General features: G+C 41.4%; 1 protein-coding gene across 1 annotated transcript; it reads left to right on the plus strand.

The window, feature by feature from the left end:
- Window positions 1-1973: 1973 nt before the first annotated feature.
- On the plus strand, window positions 1974-20994 carry LOC117256386 (protein-glutamine gamma-glutamyltransferase E-like). Its single transcript, XM_033625777.2, has 15 exons — window positions 1974-2132; window positions 4169-4339; window positions 4905-5159; window positions 7329-7447; window positions 7767-7895; window positions 8814-8991; window positions 9191-9326; window positions 12948-13057; window positions 14583-14698; window positions 14833-14959; window positions 15048-15325; window positions 17410-17578; window positions 17772-17935; window positions 19831-19964; window positions 20225-20994. The coding sequence occupies exons 1-15, from the start codon at window positions 2066-2068 to the stop codon at window positions 20370-20372; spliced, it is 2301 nt and encodes a 766-aa protein (XP_033481668.2). The 5' UTR covers window positions 1974-2065; the 3' UTR covers window positions 20373-20994.
- The last annotated feature ends 56 nt before the right edge of the window (window positions 20995-21050 follow it).

Genomic DNA, 21050 nt, shown 5'->3' on the forward strand with positions numbered 1-21050 from the left:
TCATCCAGTAGATCTCATCTAAGATTTTCTCAGCCACTCCTTGTCACTTTGTACTGAGTGTTTGTTTATACAGCTGTTCAGGATGAACCAGCTTCGTTTATAATATTAATCACTTTATTTAAATAGCACCTTTATAAACAGAGTTTACAAAGTCTTTTGACATGCAAAGCGAAAGCACAAACAGGACACTCAGTCCTACCAAACAAGCAAGACAAAACTAGGGTAGAGTCAAGATAAAGTTCAAACAAGATGACAAAAAATACAGAATGCAGGACACAAAATGTCAGTATGTAAACACAAATCCATCCATTTTCATCTGCTGATCCAAAGCCGGATCATGGGGGCAGCAGGCCAAGCAAAGCACCCCAGACGTCCCTCTCTCCAGCAACGCTTTCCAGCTCCTCCTGGGGGACCCCAAGGCATTCCCAGGCCAGATGAGTTATGTAATCTCTCCAGCATGTTCTGGGTCTGCCCCGGGGCCTTCTACCAGTGGGATGTGCCCGGGACACCTCAAAAAGGAGGCGCCCAGGAGGATCCTGATCAGACATCTGAACCACCTCAACTGACCCCTTTAAACGCGAAGGAGCAGCGGCTCTACTCGGAGCTCCCTCCAGATGTCCGAGCTCTTCACCCTATCTCTAAGGCTGAGCCCAGACACCCCATGGAGGAAACTCATTTCAGCTGCTTCAAAATACAAATAAAAAGACCAAAAACAACAAAAGCAATAACAAGGAAATAAATACATATAAATAAATAAAAGACAACATCACATAAAAGCATCTCTTGTGAGGCATTAGTAAAATGGGAAGGCAGTGATGATGGAATCTACTAACTTGGATAAAATTCTGGTGTTGGAGTGATTTGCTAAATTTAGAGAAGAACAACGCTCTCGCTTCTTCAACTGCCTTTTGATATTTTTTCATTGCGTCTTTTTGTTATGTGATGAGGCAAGCTGCTGTGATGGCAGATGGTTACCAGGTGGAGAAGGAGTGGAGCAGGAGGCAGCAGACCTGGATAACGCTGCAGGTACAGGGAAACAGGTGCATTAATCAAAAGCACAGGATTCACAAGGTGGCTTGAACGTGACTGACTAGTAAGCAGAGTCTACGATCTGGCAGCGTGCTGGAGTTGGAGCCTGGTATTTGAAGCTGAGCTGACTGAAGATGATGAGCAGCTGTGGTGACTCCTGTGCACCAGACAACACTTCTTTAATCAGAGCGAGAGAGGGGAGGTGGGAAGCTCCTGGCTAGGAGGGAGAGGAGGCTGCAGTTAATAATAATTAATAACTTTGGCAACTTGATATATGTGCCTCCTTCCTCTTCAGCCCAGACAGCACAGTGGTGCAGTGGTTAGCACTGTTGCCACACAGTGAGAGGGTTCCAGATTCGAACCTGCCAGCCAGGCGGGGGTCGTCCTTGTGGAGTTTTCATGTTCTCTCTGTGTCAGCGTGGGTTTTCTCTGGATTCCCCAACTTCCTCCCACAGTCCAAAAACATGCAGGTTGGGTTATTTGGTGACTTGAAATTGAACTTGTAGGTTTGAGTGTGGTGTGAATGTGTCAGTCCTTTGATAGTCTGGCAACCTGTCCAGAGTCCAGGTTTCTTAACAGGACAAGCGGTTAGAAATAATGAATGAATTCATCTTCATCAGCACTCGCAAACCATGTCTGACTTTCATTTTTATGTCAGTGTGCACTTAGTTACACAAGTTGCTACCTGCCCATATAATTGGAGCTGAGGAAGCGTCTGCACGCATCCCACAGTATAGTATGAAATGCAGTCACATACACACACTCATAATACAATGTGATGGCAGCAAAGTGAACAGACATCTGTTACAAGCCTGCTAAAATCATTCAATGCTTAACTGAATCTTCAGTCCGATTGCATGCAGCAGTTTCAGGAAGTGGTCAAAAAATCCATGTTGCAAAATGTGTTGTATGTAAATGTGAGAATGGGGCTGGGCTTGCCAGGTCTTTAAAATCAGCCAAAGCTGGTGCACCCGTCAGTGCGCTGCACACAACCTGTCAGTTTGCATTGTACTGTCTTCAAATCCACCACTCTAAGATGGACAACAGTAGAACCTGTGGGACGTGTGAGGCTCCTCTAATGGTGCCAGGGGGGACTACGTCGAGTAAGTACACTAGAGTTTTTAACAAAGGTATCTGTTTTCACTTTCACGTTTTATCTTGTCCTGTGTCGATCTCTGCATCCACACCCCAAACCTGATTGCGTGCAGTGTATTGTGCTGTACATGAATACAGTCTGTAATGTTGTATCTGGTTGCGTAATGTGTTTAGACAGAAGCACACGGTATTGTACAGTCAGCTGGAAGTTTGGAGGATGATGCATACAGCTTGGTATGTACTTCAAACTGTAAATTAAATCAACATAATAATAAATCCTCACAGATCAGCTGCTGCTGTCGGGTCACATGGGCTCAGTCACATATCCGGTTTCCGTATGAAGCTGTCTGGCATGTGGTTTTTCATAGCAAGGTGTAATGTGTCTCTCAGAAAAACGGAAACAAAACAACAACAATGACACAAAAAACTACAAAGAAATTAAAAGCAACAGGGACAATGCTGTTTATCAGCTGTTATTTTACTGTCTTTTTAGCAGCTTAATTCAGAAAACATGTTTTCAGTTTGTCTCAAACTGTGCCTGTCTGTGGTTTGGTGGTCAAAGCCTGTTCTCATGCCAGCTGCTGCTGTAAGTGTTCATATGACTGTGGCGAGACACAAAAAAACAAGAAGCTGAGGTTAAAATGCTCCGTAGAGCTGACGACAGCTGAGACATCAGGTGATAACTCTCTGTGGGTTCGTCAAAGGAAGCAGATCCTTCATGTTATACATTATCATTTGATCTATTGTTAATATAAAAATATTTATTTGTAAGTGCAACGTTGGGGTTTAAAACAAGCTCATGACAAAGGAGCAATGGACAAACTTAAACTCAACAGTTAAAAGTTTCAACTAAGTCATTGCTGGTCAAGAATTGCCTCCGGGACATTTGAGGCACAGGTATTGTAAAGGTATTTCAGACTTACTGTGTCATGTTCAAGGGGTCATTTCATGTTGCACAAACTTGTCTCTGCTGCGTATCACACACAGCGTTAAATGAAATTGCCTCTGGCAGCTGAAACTGCTTTTATCAGAGTCTGGATTGTGTTTGTGCGTGACTGCATCGCCCCCACAAGCTTTTGGGGAGGGGGCTGACGTGATTTTCCAGGCTGCTGTTCTGGGGGGGCCTGAGGTGGAGCCGAGCATTTTTCTTTTCTTCTCTTATCCTCTCCTGTTGCATCACGCCCCACCCACGCACATTTCTTCACCACATACTGTAACTCTGCCAAAAGTGGTTGCATGTACAACCTGGCCTGTCCACCCCTGCCCTGCTCCAGTTTCTGCCAGAAACAGCATGCAAATTGTCAACATGCTCAGCCAGTTTGTCGAGGTGAATCTGGGTTTCTCCACATCCTCACCTGAGCTCGCCAAGCGTGACCCTCACCTGGGTCAGCACCAGGCTGCAATCTCCAAGGCTGAAAATGAAGCTAACACTCAAGTGCCAAAAACTGCAGTTCCTTAAATGGCCACTTAAGGCTGACTTCAGGAGCGAGCCAATCCACACAGACCCCCATGTTAAAATGCCAAACTTTACAGCAGAAATAAACATGTTTACAGCCTGATACACAAAGCAGAGAAAGAAAAACAGGTTTTGGTCTATGTAGTTAAGCGTCTACATATAAAGGACGCACGATATTATCAGTACATCATCAGTATCGGCCAATATCAGCTTTAAAATGAACTACCAGAATTGGCCAACATGCTTCTTCTAAATTTGCACGATGAGCAAAAAACATCCAGCATCGTGCATCCTTGGTATACATGTCTATGACTACGATGACAACCATAAAAATTGCACTAATCTAATTTGTTTTGGACACGAAAGAGATGGTCAAGTAAATGTTAGACATTATATTTGATTTATGCAAATTAATTAAATTATGGTCATTATCTTTGTGTGTGTCGCGGATAAATTAGACTTTTCTTCTACTCGAGATTTGCTCTTTATAAAAAGTGGATTGTAATGAAATTCACTGCCATCAAATAAGTAAATAAATGTTGTATTGTATTAACTTGTTCATGGTTGTTTGTTTTTAATCTCTTTCAGTCTTTGACTCTGTGCAGCCTTCCCCCATGAAGAACAACTTTCTGCACCACACCAGTGAAATCTCATTGACGGAGCTGATTGTGAGGCGAGGCCAGCCCTTCGACGTGGACATTAAACTGACGAAACCTTTCGACCCTAAACTTCACCCACTCAAAATTGTTGCAAGTACAGGTTGGTGTTTCATTAAGTTATTTGTTTTGAGTATTTTTTGAGGGTCTGTTCTGCTCTACGAAGCCAAAACACAGTAATATCTGGAAAGAACTCCGACCATGTGGCATCTTTTTACTGTATAAAAACATATGAATTGTTATTAATGAAATATTGTCACCGTTAGCAAGACAGAAGAGTTAGCGTTGGCCCGACAGGGAAGTTAACGTTAGCGTCTTAGCTTAGCAGAGCAGCAGTAACTGAAAATATGCACACTTCTACACATGCGTAAGAAATAAGATAAAATAAGATTTCATGCATTTTAATATGAGTATTCAGCTCAACTCTAGTCGGTACTGAGTTTCCCCTGAAGATTGTAAAACTACATTTTAAGTTAGCTTGAAATTTTCCCACAGTTTTTCCTTAATTTCACTTCTTAAAGTTTGAGGGATCTTGACAGCTAGTGAAATATCACATCACTACATTAATTGGATGGTCCAGTCTGTTTAAACCAATGGATGGATGAACGAATGGATGAATGGATGGATTGTTACATCGGTAAATGAAACGTCTGACTCCCTGTCTACAGGAGAAAAACCAAGCGAGGACTCGGGGACAGCATCAATGTTCGGCATCCCAGATACTGTGAAACGGTCAGCATCAGCAAAGGCAGTGTGGAAGGTGGAGCTTCACAAAGACTCTGACCCAAAGTCGGGCAAACTGGTCCTCAGCATCTCCCCCCCAGCTGACGCCCCCATAGGGGAGTACACCCTCAAGGGTTGGCACAGGGACGAGGAAAAACTGCTGGCAAAGCCTGTGGTGCTCTTCAACCCCTGGTGTCGCGGTAGGTCAATCATCTGTCTGTCTGTTAAAATACTCTGTTACAAGTAAACTCCTGCATTCAAATTGACCTACTGCTAAGCCACGCCCCCTCCACTCACTCGGACAAACAATCAACATTCAGTGACCGGCGCTATGGCAGGTGTCACAGTACACGGCATTTCACAGGAGGCAATTGATGATTTTTGGAGACAATACGATCAGATGTCATTGAGAAGTAACCAAAAGGGCCTAAACTACGCATTGGAGGGATATATTCATCATTTTATTGTTGAGAAGGTCGATGAAAAGCTTAAATTACAAGCCAAAATTTACAGGTCACAGTGTACGCTTGTGAACCGCATCTCGTTGCCGTCACCATCAAAGACAACAAGTTAAAGTGCCACTGAAGTTAAGGTTTTTGGCTCAGAATATGAGAAAAGGATAACGGCCTTTTTACCATCTTTACCAAGAGTGTCTCTCTGTTAGTTTGGTGCTACAGTATTTACACTGAATCATTCAGCATAACGTTTGCCAACCTTTGTTATCTCTGCCATTACAGATAAGTTAATGAAGCTAAGCTCCAGAAGTTAACGTTAGCTTAACTAGAGCCCTTTGGACAACAGCTAACAATGATGTACGATCACCAAAGTACAAAACTAGAACAAAACAGGCTAATGAACTCCCAGCAAACAAGGTGACATGATGAACAACGCAGCTAGGAGCTAACGTTAGGCTAACTTTAGCTAACGTTAGCTAGAGATGTTAAAGATAACTTTATATTTCTTTCCAGCAAAGTGACAATATGTTGCCTCAAACACAATGTTGACTTACCTTAGAACAGATGTAGACATCATTGTTAATCTTATTCACGTTGAGTTGATGTTGTGGTCTAACGTTACCACACAACTTTATCCAAAGGAGACACTTTTCTCGGTTGAGATGTGGTTTAAAGTGTAAAAAATACACCTGGTCGCCCAGCCTCTCAGGATACCTTGTGTTGGAGTTGCATGTACCCCATGCACACCGTTTGACCATTTTTAAACTTCAAATCTCAGAAAAAGCTCATAACACCGAACAAAACTGACTTTCTGTAATGCATTTCAATGGACGTCCAGGCAGAGAATGTCCGAGTGTATGGGAATGGCGTTTGAGGGCGGGACTTAACCATAGGTCAATTGTTACATAGGAGTATATAAATATAATCAGGAAGAGTATTTAAAATGCAACAAATACAACATATACCGTAATACAAAAATCCACCATAAAACAACAACTATTCAAACATAGAGGCCTCTCAAGAAAAACAAGCACATGTCTCTGTCACCACATTCTTTATGATGCCCTTAAATTAATTAGTGGATATAAGTGTTTCTTATATTAGATCTTTTTGAAGATTGTTCCATATCTATGATGCGTAGTAGGAAAATGCAGTTTTCCCCAGATCTGTTAAGACCATTAAAAAGCAACCACTTAGAGAAGCGTAGCTGGTAAATACCAGAGCCGACACACAGCAGTTTGCCCAATATTGCTTTATAGATAAAGATATACCAGTGCTCTTGTCTACGAGTGGTCAGTGATGTCCAAACCACTACATCATAAGGAATGCAGTGATGAGTAAGTGACTTTGCATTTGTAATAAAACGTAGAGTTGTGCATTTTCATTTGCTTGAGCTACACACGTGAGCATAGACTTTAATGAGGACTGAGATCAGGAGCCACTGCAATGATGGCAGTGAGGCAGGTAGATGAGATGACTAACTTCAATGTTAAGAAATGGTGTGGTCCACTTTAGGGGTTAGTTAGTGTCTGAAATTGTTTTACAAGATTCTTCCTGGCACGAATATAATATTTACAATTACAGGTAAGCAGAATTTGTACAAGTTTCGATCCCCCTGTTGTTTCTATGTCTTCTTGGGGGGGGGGGGGGGGGCAACTGTCATAATTAGGGAGGTGGCAAAGTGGCAACTCAAGTAAAGTATAATAAATTTGTACTCAAGTGCAGTACTTGAGTAAATATACTGCTATCTTTTACTTTTAATACGTTAAATACATTTTACTGATAATGGTGATGTTATCTTATGTGTAAGACTTTGAATGCAGGACTTTTACTGAAGTAAAGTATTTGAATACTTCTTAACCGAACACTGTCTGTCTGTCTGTCTGTCTGTCTGCATGTATTCACTCTCTGCAGACGACCAGGTGTACATGGAAAATGCGAAGGAGGTGGAGGAGTATGTGATGAATGAACAAGGAGTCTTGTACAGAGGAAGTAAAAACTACATCATGCCTCTAGACTGGGACTTGGGACAGGTACACACACACACACACACACACACACACACACAAATAACGGCCATAAAGATTTTAATCTTATAAGCAACTGAATACCTACTTGTGAAATTTAACCACTACTGAATACGTAGCCTTGATTCAGTATATCATGCATCTCTAGGTTTTATTATTATGTGTCATAAATTATCAATAATTGCAGTCTGATATAAAATAAGAGCAGATGATGTCTCTTATAAAGTTTACATAATAATCCCATCTTCAGTTTAACACCACTGTGTTGCCATCAGTAACATGAACTTGCACCTCCTCACCTCTCTTCCTGTCTGCTTCTGTCCAGTTTGAGGAAGACATGGTGAAAATTTCTTTAAAGATGTTGGACATCAGCCACAAACACTATGAGAACCCAGCTGAAGATGTTGCCTCTCGCAGCGACCCCATCTACGTCGGCCGCGTGATCAGCGCCATGGTAGGACACAAGACAACTCCACGAACCTTTTACAGCAGCGAAGCGTTTACAGGCTGACATTTCTGACTGTTGTGTGTCAAAATCCAGCCGTTATGTGATTCAGAGTGATGCCATGTTGGGGCTGGGGATGGAGTCTGCAACAAATTAAAGTCTCAACCCCTAAATGAGAGTAAAAGAAGGGTTTTTATTTTGGGTTTTCTGTGCTAATTAGCAAGTATTATTGTGCTAACATGATAAACTAAGATGGTGGTGGTGGTGGAAGCACTCGGGTAACTTACTTGAGTAAATTGTAAATGGACTGCCCTTGTATAGCGCTCTTTTTAGTCTGCTGACCACTCAAAGTGGTTTTACACTATTCACACAGTCACACACTGGTGGCCAAGGCAACCATACATGGTGCCACCTGCTATTCAGTGACCATTCACAGGCATCGGGAGCAATTTGGGGTTCAGTATCTTGCACAAAGATACTTTGACATGCGACACTGTGGAGTCAAGAACTCGTCTGTGCAGGGAGGCAGGTTGGTGAAGCAGTAGGTGCTCAAACTGTGTTTTTCTCCTATGTAATTTCACACTAGCTCCTGTATGTGTGTGTGAGAGAGAGAAATAAAGGGATGGTTCCTTATCAGTATATTTTTGAACGGTGGTATGAAGCCACATGACCCATCCCCACCTTCAGTGTTTCCCATGATATCCACTTCATGCCCCTCCCCCACAGCCAGTCAAATCACTAAAGGGTTAAAAGTAAAATTATTCATTATACAGAAAGGCCTGTTAGAAAGGCCACATATAAAAACATTAAAAAGACTTGGCAAATGTCTCTCATGTGACACGGTTTTAGGGTCATTCTTTGGAGTTGTGATTTTGAGGCAAAAAAAAGTCACATTGTAAGAATGAGAGTTTCCTTGTTTTCTTCCAGATCAACTCTGAAGATGACCACGGTGTCTTGGAGGGAAACTGGGGAGGCAATTATGAAGACGGGTTCTCACCCTCTCACTGGAGTGGCAGTCACGCCATCCTTAAACGCTGGTACGACAGCGACTGCAAACCGGTCAAGTACGGGCAGTGCTGGGTGTTCGCTGGTGTGATGTGCTCAGGTAACGTCTCACTCTGCAGGTCCCACACCTGGAACATATGTAAAGATAATTATCAACTCCAGTCATCGCAAACTTAACTGACAATTTTTGACTCAAATGTATGGACTTGTTTCTCCTCTCTGTTTTATATGATTGTAGATTGAATGTGTTTAGGTTTGGGACTTACTGGAATGACTCAAATCTTTGTGTTTGGTTCCAGTGATGCGTCTGCTGGGTGTGCCCACCCGCACGATCACCAATTTTGCGTCAGCCCACGACACCAATGGGAATCTGACCATCGACCGGTTTTACGCCGAAGAGGGAGTCACACGAAAACAGACCCATGACAGTGTTTGGTGAGACACACAGCGCTTTAATACAAGTCCATCAAAAGTAAAACATGTCCCACCACATTCTGTCCTTCAGTTTCCAGTTTCCTTAAATTCAATACATTGATCTGTAATGTGACTGATTGATCATATCCACCTTATTCCTGAGGGCCATTGATATGAGAAATAAAGTTTCACAAGACATCGCGAAAAAGTATCAAATCAGAATTAGCAGAAGAGAATGACACTTAGACTGACAGGTCCGTCACTCAACGTCAGTACATGATCCCTGTCATTCCCCGTCTGACTTCATTCTCAATCTACATTAGAAAATTGCTCGTTATAAAATAAACTCAGCAACATACATTGAAATATGTATTTAGTCATTAGGGCTGAGAATGTGTTACTGATTTACCGTACGTCCATTATATCATATAAAAAAACGAATGCCAAAAGTTATTTTTTTAACTACTACTTTATATGACTATAACTGAAGTCTGCTGCTAAATTCAGCTTCATGTTTCGCTCAGAACAGTTTTTATATTGGAAGTTAAAAAAACGTGTAAACTGCGTTGCTAATGCAGATGAGTGGAGGATTAGCTGTGAAGCATCACATTTATTCACTTTACATGGAGCTACAGTTAATACTGAATTATGTTTGTATCATTCACATTCATCAGAAATCAGAAATCATCTTTAGAAGGAGCAGATGTTAACCTTAAGCTAGCTCGGGCCATGTTAAAGTTAACAATATTTTAACGGAGTAAGGTGAGTTAATTACTAGCGTGCTCGGTTGAAAAAGAAAAAAAAAACACAAAGCTTTGAGATGGCTGTCAGAGATGGCAGAGGTATGATCACATGATCCTGTTTGAGCTATAACAGGTGGTGTGTTCCATGTTTTATTTCCTAATTACTCTTGGAAAGAAGAATAGAGTACTGTAAACAAACTGTTACCACTGGAAATCACCAGTTTCGGCTCAACGCTGGAAGTTGAACACATAATTACCTCCGCCAAGGAGGTTATGTTTTTGTCGGTGTTGTCTGTTTGTCTGTTTGTTTGTTTGTTTGTTTGTTTGTCTGCAAAATAACTCAAAAAGTTACAAACGGATTTTGATGAAATTTTCAGGAAAGTTGGATAATGGGACAAGGAACAGATAAAATTTTGGTGGTGATCGATTGAAGCAAAGTGGATAAAAGAATGAAGTCTATCGTCTGACAGCCTCAGCAGCAATTCCAATTTCTAATGACACGGTGAAAATAGTACCATCTGATGGCTGGAAAGCACGTCTTCTTCTACTTGCTAAGTATTGTTGTAATTCTAAAGTTGAAATTAATGTTCTGTGTTGGAAAAAAGGAAGTGAAAAATACAAAAAAACATATTATATTCTGTTTTGTTACAAAATAAAAACGAAATAAATATACCACAGTGTCTCCATGGTGAAGGCGTATATAACCTAATAATGATAGTGATGCAAATAACCTAACTGTGATGCAGGCTGCAAAATCTGATGCAGAGGGGGAGGGAATATCACTTACTTGGCGGAGGTCTGCACTCTGAGTGCTTTTCTAGTTCGCGCAAGGTATCGTGAGGGCTAAGAATAAGGTGGATAGATTATGTGTATACGAAACATTACAATCATAATTCAGAAATAATATTTACAAAATATCACTACCTTTTAGAAAAAAAAGGACCCATGCTGTCACACTACACAAGTTATTATAAGCGGTTAGCTAGCTAGTTAGCAGCACACGTTACAGACGTTTTCGAATTCACTGAAAGATTCGTTTTCCATGTCTGTGCTGATATAATATTCACATGCTGCTGAATTATTCACGGACACACTGTCTTGTAAATTCCCATGGGTGTGTAAAGTATCGTGCCAGACCAGTGCCACTCCTTACAGCTGAGTAAACAACAAAACTAAATAAAAACCAAATTAACAAGGGCAATCTGCCATGTTTTTAATGAGAAAGTGTTCCCAGTTTATAGAGGTCGGATCAGAGTAAAAAGGTTTCACATTAAACACATTCTCAGGCCTATTATCATGACAGCATGTCATTACCTGCTAACCGCAGCTACCAAAATAATCTGACCTCTGAACACTGTGATGTCTGTTGTGTTCTGGCATTTTACCTGATTTATATCTGAACATGTGGAGGTGTTTGGGTGTGGTGACTTATCGTAAGAACTTTTGATCCGCCAAGAAAGAATGTCACTATTGTCTACTGTGGAGAGTTGAAGTGTCCCATGACGCTTTGAATACTTTTTTTGGGGGGGGTCTTTCCCAACACCTTAAGTGTTATACTCAGATATCAGAATAGACTTTATTGTCATTGCACAGGAAGTACAATGAAATTTGCTGTGCCGTGCCTGAATATAAAAATAAGAAAAATAGACAGTAATAAATACACAACACATACGTGTACACAATCATCCCAAATCAATTCCAATATTTAAGAGTTCATCTGAACTGTATGAGAGCGATGACTCACTCAGCCCCACACATATCCACTCACATAGTGGATATGTGCGGTTTCAGAGTTGGAGGTTTCAGAGAGCACTGAGCTGCTGCGTCTGTGCGCGCCGCCATTCTCGACCAGAAGAGACTGGTTTTTAGAGAATTTATTTACAGGTGCACTTAGGTATGAGAAATGTCTTTGGCGATCAGACCCCATCATGATGTCATCTATTCCAGGAGGGTGGAAACCAAACCAACATGCTCCTCCTCTGCCCTCTTTATGCACCGCAGCCCCAAACTGCACATCATTTTTCTTTATTTAATTATCAGAGGCGTGATGTGGGAGACGTAAATATTATTTCAAATTAAGTTTTGGTCTAATAAGACCTGTGGACGTGGGAAAGCAATTTGCCGTCCGACCAGGCAGCTGGTGAACCCGAATCTGGCAGAGAGTTGGAGGGAGACGGTGTGGTTTTACGCCAGACTATCATACTTGTTGTTCAACTTAACGGTGGGTTATTGCCTACATCAGGCTGCCTGTATTAAGATGTTCTAATAGTGGTGTCATTTTACAACAGTGACAAACAATGCTGAGGCTCAGGGCAGACTGACAGAGATGTCACTCTGCTGATGTAAGCAATGCACTCGTCTGCAGCAGAGAGCTGTGACTGGGAGGAGCCTGCTGTAGCTGTTGTTATTGTGTGTACTTGAGCGTGTTTTTTGCATCTAGTTTAATGTCGAACTATTTTCGTTTGACTTTTTGGATGGTTCAGATGATACGGAGTTAACTGCACCTGTTTCATTTCATTTACCTGTCTCACATTACTGATAACAGAAGAAAATAAAATGTTTTTCTCACCTTCTTGAAAAGGTGGTTGAGGGAAGTTTACCATATTTGCGCATAGCCACAAACCTGTTGATATCCAAGTCTTTTATGATGTTTGAAAGTAGTTGTGTTTCTCCTTCCAACCAGAAATGTTGGCTTTTCTTTTGAGCATGCATCTCTACCCCAGCCTTGCAAACTGTTGGCTAGTTGGTTTGTATTCAACACACAGAGCCAACCATAAACAAGCAGGAGGCCGTGTGTTGGACCAGAATGTTCTGGTTCTTCTAAATCCAGTTTATCAGTGATGTATTTCAGTCTCACTGCACCACTGTGGCAGAATCTGAATGCTGTTTTGTGTTTTAGGAACTTCCACGTGTGGACGGAGTCGTACATGAAGCGCCCTGACCTGTCAGAAACAGGCAAATATGACGGCTGGCAAGTTCTGGATCCAACACCGCAGGAGATGAGCGATAGTACGGACTCCTTTGTTTATCTCCATAAACTTTAAATGTGATGTGCTTTCTTCCCTGCTCTGATGACCTTATTTCTCGCCCTAATTTTACACGCTGACCTGTTTCTACTCTGAGATTTTATCAACAGTGTCACTCATAAGTCCAATGCTTTGATGCAGATGATGATGACCAGGGAATGAGAATGGGCTGGAAAGCCCCTTTAAAGAAGTATTTCACTGCTGGAAAGAGTCTTTTCATGACGCAGAAAAATTAGTTGTAGACATATTTTAGTCATTTTTATCCGTCATAGTTTTAGTTGACGAAAACTCTAAACGTTTAAGTCGAGAAAAATTCCCGACATTTTAGTCATTATGTTTTCCATGTTTTTGGTTGTCAAACTAATCCAGTGAGTGAGAGTCAAGGTGACAGGTTGTATAGAAATTTAATTTAGACAATTTTTACTACAACAACTAATAATTTCTACACACTTACAAATTGTCATTTCCTGCGGGGATCAGCTGTGAAGTCCGACGGCCAGTGGCCGCTTGCTCCACTGCCGTTCCGCGGCTAATGACCGGAGCTAACTGCTAACAGCCACCGCTGCAACTCCCAAACTCCACAAAATTCATTCAACAGCTCCACCATCCACAGTCAGACACACACGGCTGATTATTTACTGCTGAATTACAGCTCACAACTCGCACCAACGGTGCACGCTGCTCCGGCGTGAGTGATTTTGCTGGCTATGTAAACATCCTGGTGTGGACTATTAACTTGAGTTTACCAGCCTGTCTCTTATGCAGCATGTGAAGAAAATTACAAGCACGGCTGCTCTCGGCTTTCAGTGTCAGATAGTCCACCACATTTTCGTCACGTCTTGTCTCATCGACGAAAAAAAAAATCGTTTTTGTCTTACTTTTTATTATCAAGATCTATTTTTAGCTCTTCATTGTTGTGTTTTCATCATGGAAAAAAAAGGTCATTGATGAAAAATTATCATCATAGTTATCGGGGAGGGGGTGTGGTCCTCTTCTGGCAGGCAAGACAAAAATGTGGAAGTTCAGCCTGCAGTTTGAGCAACAGCCCGAGAGCCAGCAAGACGTGTTTTGCATCATCAGGTTGAGTTTCTCTGGGAGGGGAGCAGGAAGATGAAGGCGCTGGTTAGATGGAGGGAAGTTTACCATAGTTCATTTACACATACTACCCACAGTTATGACACAAAGCTGGTTGAAAATCTGCAAAGTATCCTTTTAAAGTTATCATCTGTAGAAGTTCTCTTTGACTGCAGGAGATTATGATTGCATATGTGAGTTTCTTTTTGTATCAAAAGGAAACTCTATCCAAGAGGAGTCTTAAGTTCAGGACTGACGAAGCCTCTTAGATAAGAGGTGAAACGTTTTCCACGATACAGCAATTAGGACCATCACGTGGCAGCAAAGTGAGGAATTCAGATCAGACAGTGGTTTTCTGTGGTGGAAAAAAAATCTACTTTAAGTTGAGCAGTTTGTTACAGCATTTCATGATTTAATTGTCTCTTCTCCTGTAGATGTTTACTGCTGCGGTCCAGCCTCGGTCAAAGCCATCCGGATCGGACAAGTAGACCTCAAATATGACTGCCCTTTTGTCTTTGCTGAGGTCAATGCTGACATTGTTGATTGGCTGGTCAGTGAGCAGAGCTTGAGTCTAACCTCATCAACATATACATTTAATCAAGGGCTGCAGCAAAAGCTACTTTGATTGCAGATTTTGTGTGATGCATTGTTTCTTTTTGTTGTTTCTTTTGTTTGTCCTGTCAGGTCAAAAAAGATGGCTCACAAACAAAGATCGAGTCTTTCCCTGGGAGAGTTGGTATCAATACCTCCACCAAGGCTGTCGGCTCCAAAAAGAGGGTGGACGTCACCGACACCTACAAACCAAAAGAGGGTGGGTTCACCTAACAAACAGATCACACACACAAACTACTGAACTACAGTAGTGGCTCTGGAAATTGACCGAATTTCTTCATTTATAGGGTCAGATAAGGAGAGGGCTGTCTTTAAGTATGCCATCAACGTCACCAAAGACTACTCTGCAACTGATGACGATGAAGAGATGGAGGAAGAAGAAGAAGAAGAGATGGAGGAGAATGACGGCGCTGAAGAAGGGGAGGACAGCGTCGAGACAGAGGAGGGTGCTGAGGATGAAGAGGTGGAGGAGCCAGACATTGACGAGACAGAGGAGGATGAGGAAGCTCCAGCTCCAGCTCCAGCTCCAGCTCCAGTTCCACCAGTGGTCATGACGTTTGTAGAGGTGCGTCACAGAAAGCAAAGTCCCTGAGTTTCCCTTTAGTGCAATTGAACAGTGTTTTTTATCTTATTTTTAGTCTCAATTTTGTTTCTCAATGTTTTTTTCTCTGGTTAGGTTTAGGCACAAAAACCATTTGGTTATGATTAGGAAAAGATCACATTTTGGCTTAAAATACCAAGTTTTGGGGGTCCGATCCCTGCTGGAAATGCAGCGATGTCTCAGTACCCTGGGAGAAACACAGGGACAGCTCCCTAAAAAACAACTGTGTTTGGTGGCTAAGAAGTTGCTGGAAACACAGCAATGACCCGCTAAATCACAACCGGTTTTGTTGTTTGTGAGTCACTAACAGTGGTCTGCAGCTTGGCAGTCTTCTCACCTAGGTGATACGCCATCCACCCTCTCCTCCACCTCCAGATTACAGTGTCAGCTCATAAACTACATCAGTTTAGAGATGTTGATATGATACGTATGAAATGTGCCCATGTGATGAATCTGTGGTTTGAAGAAACATATGATGCCAACATTTTCTTCCAGTGATGTGACTGGTGATGTAGCACTGAGCGACGGCTAAATGTTAACAGACAACAGCGTGCAGAGTTAAGGGGGATTTAAACTTGTGTGGCAGACCCTTTACCGTGGCCTACGGCGTTGTGAGCATTTATACTTGTGCAGTGGTGTGTCTGTGTCACTCTGCAGTTAAACCTCCAAAACACTAGTCGACACTAGTGCTGTAAAGTTAAGTTGATTCAAAACACACTTTAAACACACTTTAAACACAATTTCAAACACAAGTACACAAATCAGCTTCACTATAACTCACAGCATTCACAGACAAACACTTGTCTTTATCTGGACACATTTTCCCCACAAATACAACATGCTAATGTTTTTAGCACAAGCCTATGGCATTTTACTTTGTATAAATTAGCTTAGCGGCTAGCATACTTTTCCTCTACTAATATAAAACCAGGGACAACAGCAACATTTAACAAAGGTAACGTTATAAAATTCGGCTCCATTACAACTCACAAGGTTCACTGACAAAACAACTGTCTTATACTAAACATGTTTTCCAAGCAAATATAACATGCTAACATTATTAGCACGAGCCTATGGCTTTTTACATTGTATAAGTTAGCCTAGCAACAAGCAGAGATTTTCTCTGCTCATATGAAGCCAGGATAAATCACACACAAGACTTAAAATGCTGTTTTTGTGGAGGCTTTATTGTCTTCACAATTTATTGTTTCTTATCTGTGAAATCATATAAAAAACTGAGGGAAATGGTTTCAGCTTTTAAAATAAACAGGAGGTCTGCGTGTAGTTGCATTTCTGGGGAGGTGCACGTCAGGCTACAGTGTAGTTTATATTTGGTTTTTGGATCTGACTCACACACTGCAGCGACGCCTCACGGTCGGCCTGTCACTCAAGCAGCCCCACTCTTATGAAGCCTCACTAAAATATACACGAGTGAGTAATATAAAAATTCACCTCCTGTACAGCTGTCATGAATGTTGAAATTAGCTGTAGAGACCAAAACTGTCTTTTGTACCAGGCTGTAAACATGTTTATTTCTGCTGTAAAGTTTAAGGCATTTTAACATGAGGGTCTGTGGAGAGTTACTCTGTTTTGGAGCCAGCCTCAAGTGGCCATTCGATGAACTGCAGTTTTTGGCACTTCCACACTGGCTTTCAGCCTCGGAGGTTGCAATTTAGTAATGATGGGGTTAACCTTCACCAACCAATATCTGGGTCATGCCTAACACCTCCTCTTAGCTGTTACAAAATCACCCTAATCCGTCTCTTGGCTCATGCTTAAACAAACACACACCTTTAACTGTTATTATGGAATGGGGGTTTCACATTTATTTGCGTAAAGCACACCCAAATAAGGAATGTTTTTTTGGCACTGTTGTATAGCGTGCTCATGCAGAAACACTCTCACCATCCCATGGTAGAGCACAAGCTCGAGTGCATAATTACTCTTATGTAACACTGAATTGATCAACCTTATTAAAGACCAACTTAGCTTTGTTTCAATTAAGTTTCATTTGGCCCTTCATCAATGTCTCCGTCCTGCCATTGCAGGTGACTCACCCGACAAACGGGAAGGATGTGAGATTGAAGCTGAAGCTGAAGAGCAGTACTGCCAGGCAGCTGTCCATTAACATCAGCGTCCAAGCCATGCATTACAACGGCAGGCCAGCTGTCAACATCAAGCATCAGGAGATGGAGAGGTCACTGGAACCTGGGAAAGGTGAATCTCTTTCACTGGACAGAGGTGTTTCTGTTGACTGCTGGAGGCAGATAAATAAAAGGGTGGAGAAATAAAACCAAAACCGTCTGCAAGTTTAGACACTATGAGGGATAGGTGAGAAAACATTGTATGTTTTTATGGAATTTGTTGTGAACCGACTTTAAATCTCCCCTCTCCTCTCTGTCTCTCAAAGCTCTGTTAATCCCTATCCGGATCCCGTTCATCATCTACCATGAACACATGATTAATGCTGACAGCATGAACGTATCAGCTGTGGTCACAGACATGGAGAACCCAGATCACACGTACCTGGCTGATGATGAAGTTGTGCTGCTTGACCCTCCCATTTCCCTGGAGGTCAGTATAAAACCTCTGTCTCTAATATCCCGTATTGTCTGGCTTCGTTCAGCTGTTTGTCACATTGGTATCTCATCTCACACTCAAAGTCTGGGATTTTAAAGAAAACAATCCCAAAACTAATGAAATAGTAATAGCAATAGTAATATAGTTCATTAATACCTTTGTCTATAAAGCTTTAAATAATGGCAACGCGCTTGAAGTTTTTTATTCATTCATCTTTTGTTTGTTTTGTTACATCTGGTGCATAATGTTGATTTGCTGATGTACTACGTTGTATTTTTATAGTTGCAATATGAGTGTAGAGCCCAAGACAAATTGACTTTTGCACACGACGTCTGTATTTTTCACAAGCATGTCAGAATCTTCCTCACTCATCTTATAGAACATGATGCATTGCTGTAGGTGAAACTACCCAACAGTATATTTAGGAGTTAAAATGAGCACAACCTTCAACATCTACAGTAAAATGCAACATATAGGCCCTGATCACACGGAAAGTGTTTTAGCAGCTGGAGGCGTCTTTTTGTAATTGTTTTTAATGAGAATGAAGCTTTTTGCTTGCGGTTTTGCGTTGCAGCCTGCCCCACATATCTACGCTCTAGGCGCCTGGTATTTTTGCCGCAGCGCTCTAAACACATCAAGTTGAAAAACTTCATCTCAGAGTGGAAAAGTGCCCCACGTTTCTTTTTTCGTCATCTTTGTCCATTCGGATGATTTGAGAGGCGGGCCTTCTGTGGTGGTCACAACAACAAGTTTTTTTTTATGTAAAACCTTTAATTGACAGGACAGACAAGTGTGAAAGGGGGAGAGAGAGGGGGAGCAACATGCAGGAAATGGCCACTGGCTGGAGTCGAACCCGGGCCCCTGCGGCAACAGCCTTGTACATGGGGCGCCTGCTCTATCCACTAAGCCACTGACCTCCCAACAACAAGTTTACAGTTGGTAAACAATGGAGGAGAAGCTGGTGGTAGTGGTTGCTGGATCCCCCAAGCTGGACAATAGAGAGCAGGTTGTCAAACTGCCCCTGAGTCATCCTAAAATATGCCTAGAAACAGCCATCATCGAGGAGAAGCTCCTGGACCAACTGGTGGTACTCCCCATGATCCACCCTCTTTTTTAGGGTCTGCAAAATGCATTCTGTTTGATCGGAGCCTAATGCAGCAGTAATAATAATCCAAAAACATCAGATAGTGTAGTAAAACACTGACAGGGAACATTTACTGCAGAGAAAATACTTTTACTTTGAGTAATTCAAGTATATTTAGCTGAAAATACTTACATACTTTTATTTAAGGTTTTGAATGCAGGAAGTATTTTACAAAGTGGTGTCAGTACCTTTACTTAAATGTCGGCCATTGTTATGTCATTACTTGGTTAGAGTTTGGGAGACAAATATAATAATTGACATCAATAAATCATCAATCAGTCAATTTAAAAAAAATATGTACACAAAGAGGATATTTTTGGCAGATATATAGATGAGGACAGGTTGTGTTAGAGGAGTGCATATTTATTTAGTAACACTGGGTGGTACTTTGACTGTAAATAAACTGGGTTTATTACTTATTTATTTAATTGGGTTGTAAATAGACTGTTGAATTTGTTGAAATATTGTATAAGTTAAAAGAAGAAATGTAAGGAAGGGATAGGGACTTATAATTTTTACTTCTACCTACTTCTGTTCAGACACTGTTATCTTTGTCGACGCTCATGATATAAGAATATATAACCGTAAACGTACACTGCAAACTTCTTTACATTAAAGCACATCTTGTGTTTGGGCTGTTTTTCTCTCATCTTGATGCATGATGGGAAGTGATGTTTCAAGAGGTTCCGGTTTGGTTTCCTGACTGAGTGTATCTGAATTATCTGTTAAAATGTGTGTATTCCAGATTTTCGGTAAGCCCCAAGTCCACCGAAGAGCGAGAGGGGAGGTGGTTTTCAGGAACCCGGCCAACGAGACACTGACAAACTGCCATCTGACTCTCTCTGGAAGTGGCCTGTGGCGAGATGAGGTTGAAGTCAAGTGAGTGTGTTTTCTTACAGCTGATCATCTTTTGGTACCTGACAGTTTTCAATACTTGGCGCTACGGACACATTTGAGTCGGCACCAAAAAGGTTTTGTGGTTTGACACACAGCTTTAGTTTGTGGTATATGACGGCAAAACAGTGCATCCCTTCAAAGTTGTGTTTCCTTTTTATAATCCAGACAACACCAGGCAACATAAAGAGCTTTACTCTCAAACTAATCTTTTTGTTTATTTTTACTCTTTGTGTTACTCACAGGATTCCAGATCTGAGGCCAAACAGACAAGTTCGTGTCAAGTTCTTTTTTTTCCCATACAAGGCCGGCAAGAAGACCGCCATGGCCGACTTCGACTGCAACAGCTTCAGAGACGTCAAGGTCTCTTGCCCGGTCAAGATCAGGAAGTAAATTCTCCCTGATGCTGACTGAGAGTCACATATGTTTACTCAGAAAGGTTTACTGTGGAGGTATGGAAGAATATAATATTTTCTTCAAGAATTCAACGTAACACGCAGGGAGTAATTATTATACAAATGGTCATATGCGGGTGAAGTATCCCTTTAATGTCAGTAAGGTGTCCACAACAGTGCAACAATGACTCTGCTTTGTAACAGGTGAGGGTAGAGGTGGGCTATTTTTGATAAGTTTCTCCTCAGCATGTGAAATAAAATAAATATCAGTAAATCGTCTGAGAGTTTGAACATGTTTGCCGTAATGGAATTACTAGAACTATACACAATTTCAAGTTGTGCTTTTTAGACAAAGTAAGACAAAAAACGTCTCATGGATAAGTAGAGTTTCTCTATAAAGGGTGATGTGGGAGTACTCAATGCAACATGCATCATTAAGAGAACCTTTTAGATTTGATGAGCATAAATCATAAGGTACATTTCAGTTTATAGCTTTTTGTGAAGCATACATTTAACAAGTTTTTTTAAATATTGAAATCTTTAATTTGACTCTTTACCCTTGACTGCTGTAACACTGGAATTTCTCAATTGTGGGATCAATAAAGGTGTATCTTATCTTATCTTCCATTTTTACTTTGACTTCATTCAGTGATTTCCAAACGAAAGAGCATGTTGT

This window comes from Epinephelus lanceolatus, chromosome 1 (assembly GCF_041903045.1).
Source record: "Epinephelus lanceolatus isolate andai-2023 chromosome 1, ASM4190304v1, whole genome shotgun sequence".
Taxonomy (NCBI): domain Eukaryota; kingdom Metazoa; phylum Chordata; class Actinopteri; order Perciformes; family Serranidae; genus Epinephelus; species Epinephelus lanceolatus.

Excerpts from the sequence above, each read along its gene's own strand:
- LOC117256386 (XM_033625777.2), top strand. The coding sequence starts at position 2,066 with ATGGACAACAGTAGAACCTGTGGGACGTGTGAGGCTCCTCTAATGGTG. Across the intron at positions 17,579-17,771 it reads GTCACTGGAACCTGGGAAAG|CTCTGTTAATCCCTATCCGG; the intron begins GTGAATCTCTTT and ends TGTCTCTCAAAG. Across the intron at positions 19,965-20,224 it reads CGAGATGAGGTTGAAGTCAA|GATTCCAGATCTGAGGCCAA; the intron begins GTGAGTGTGTTT and ends TGTTACTCACAG.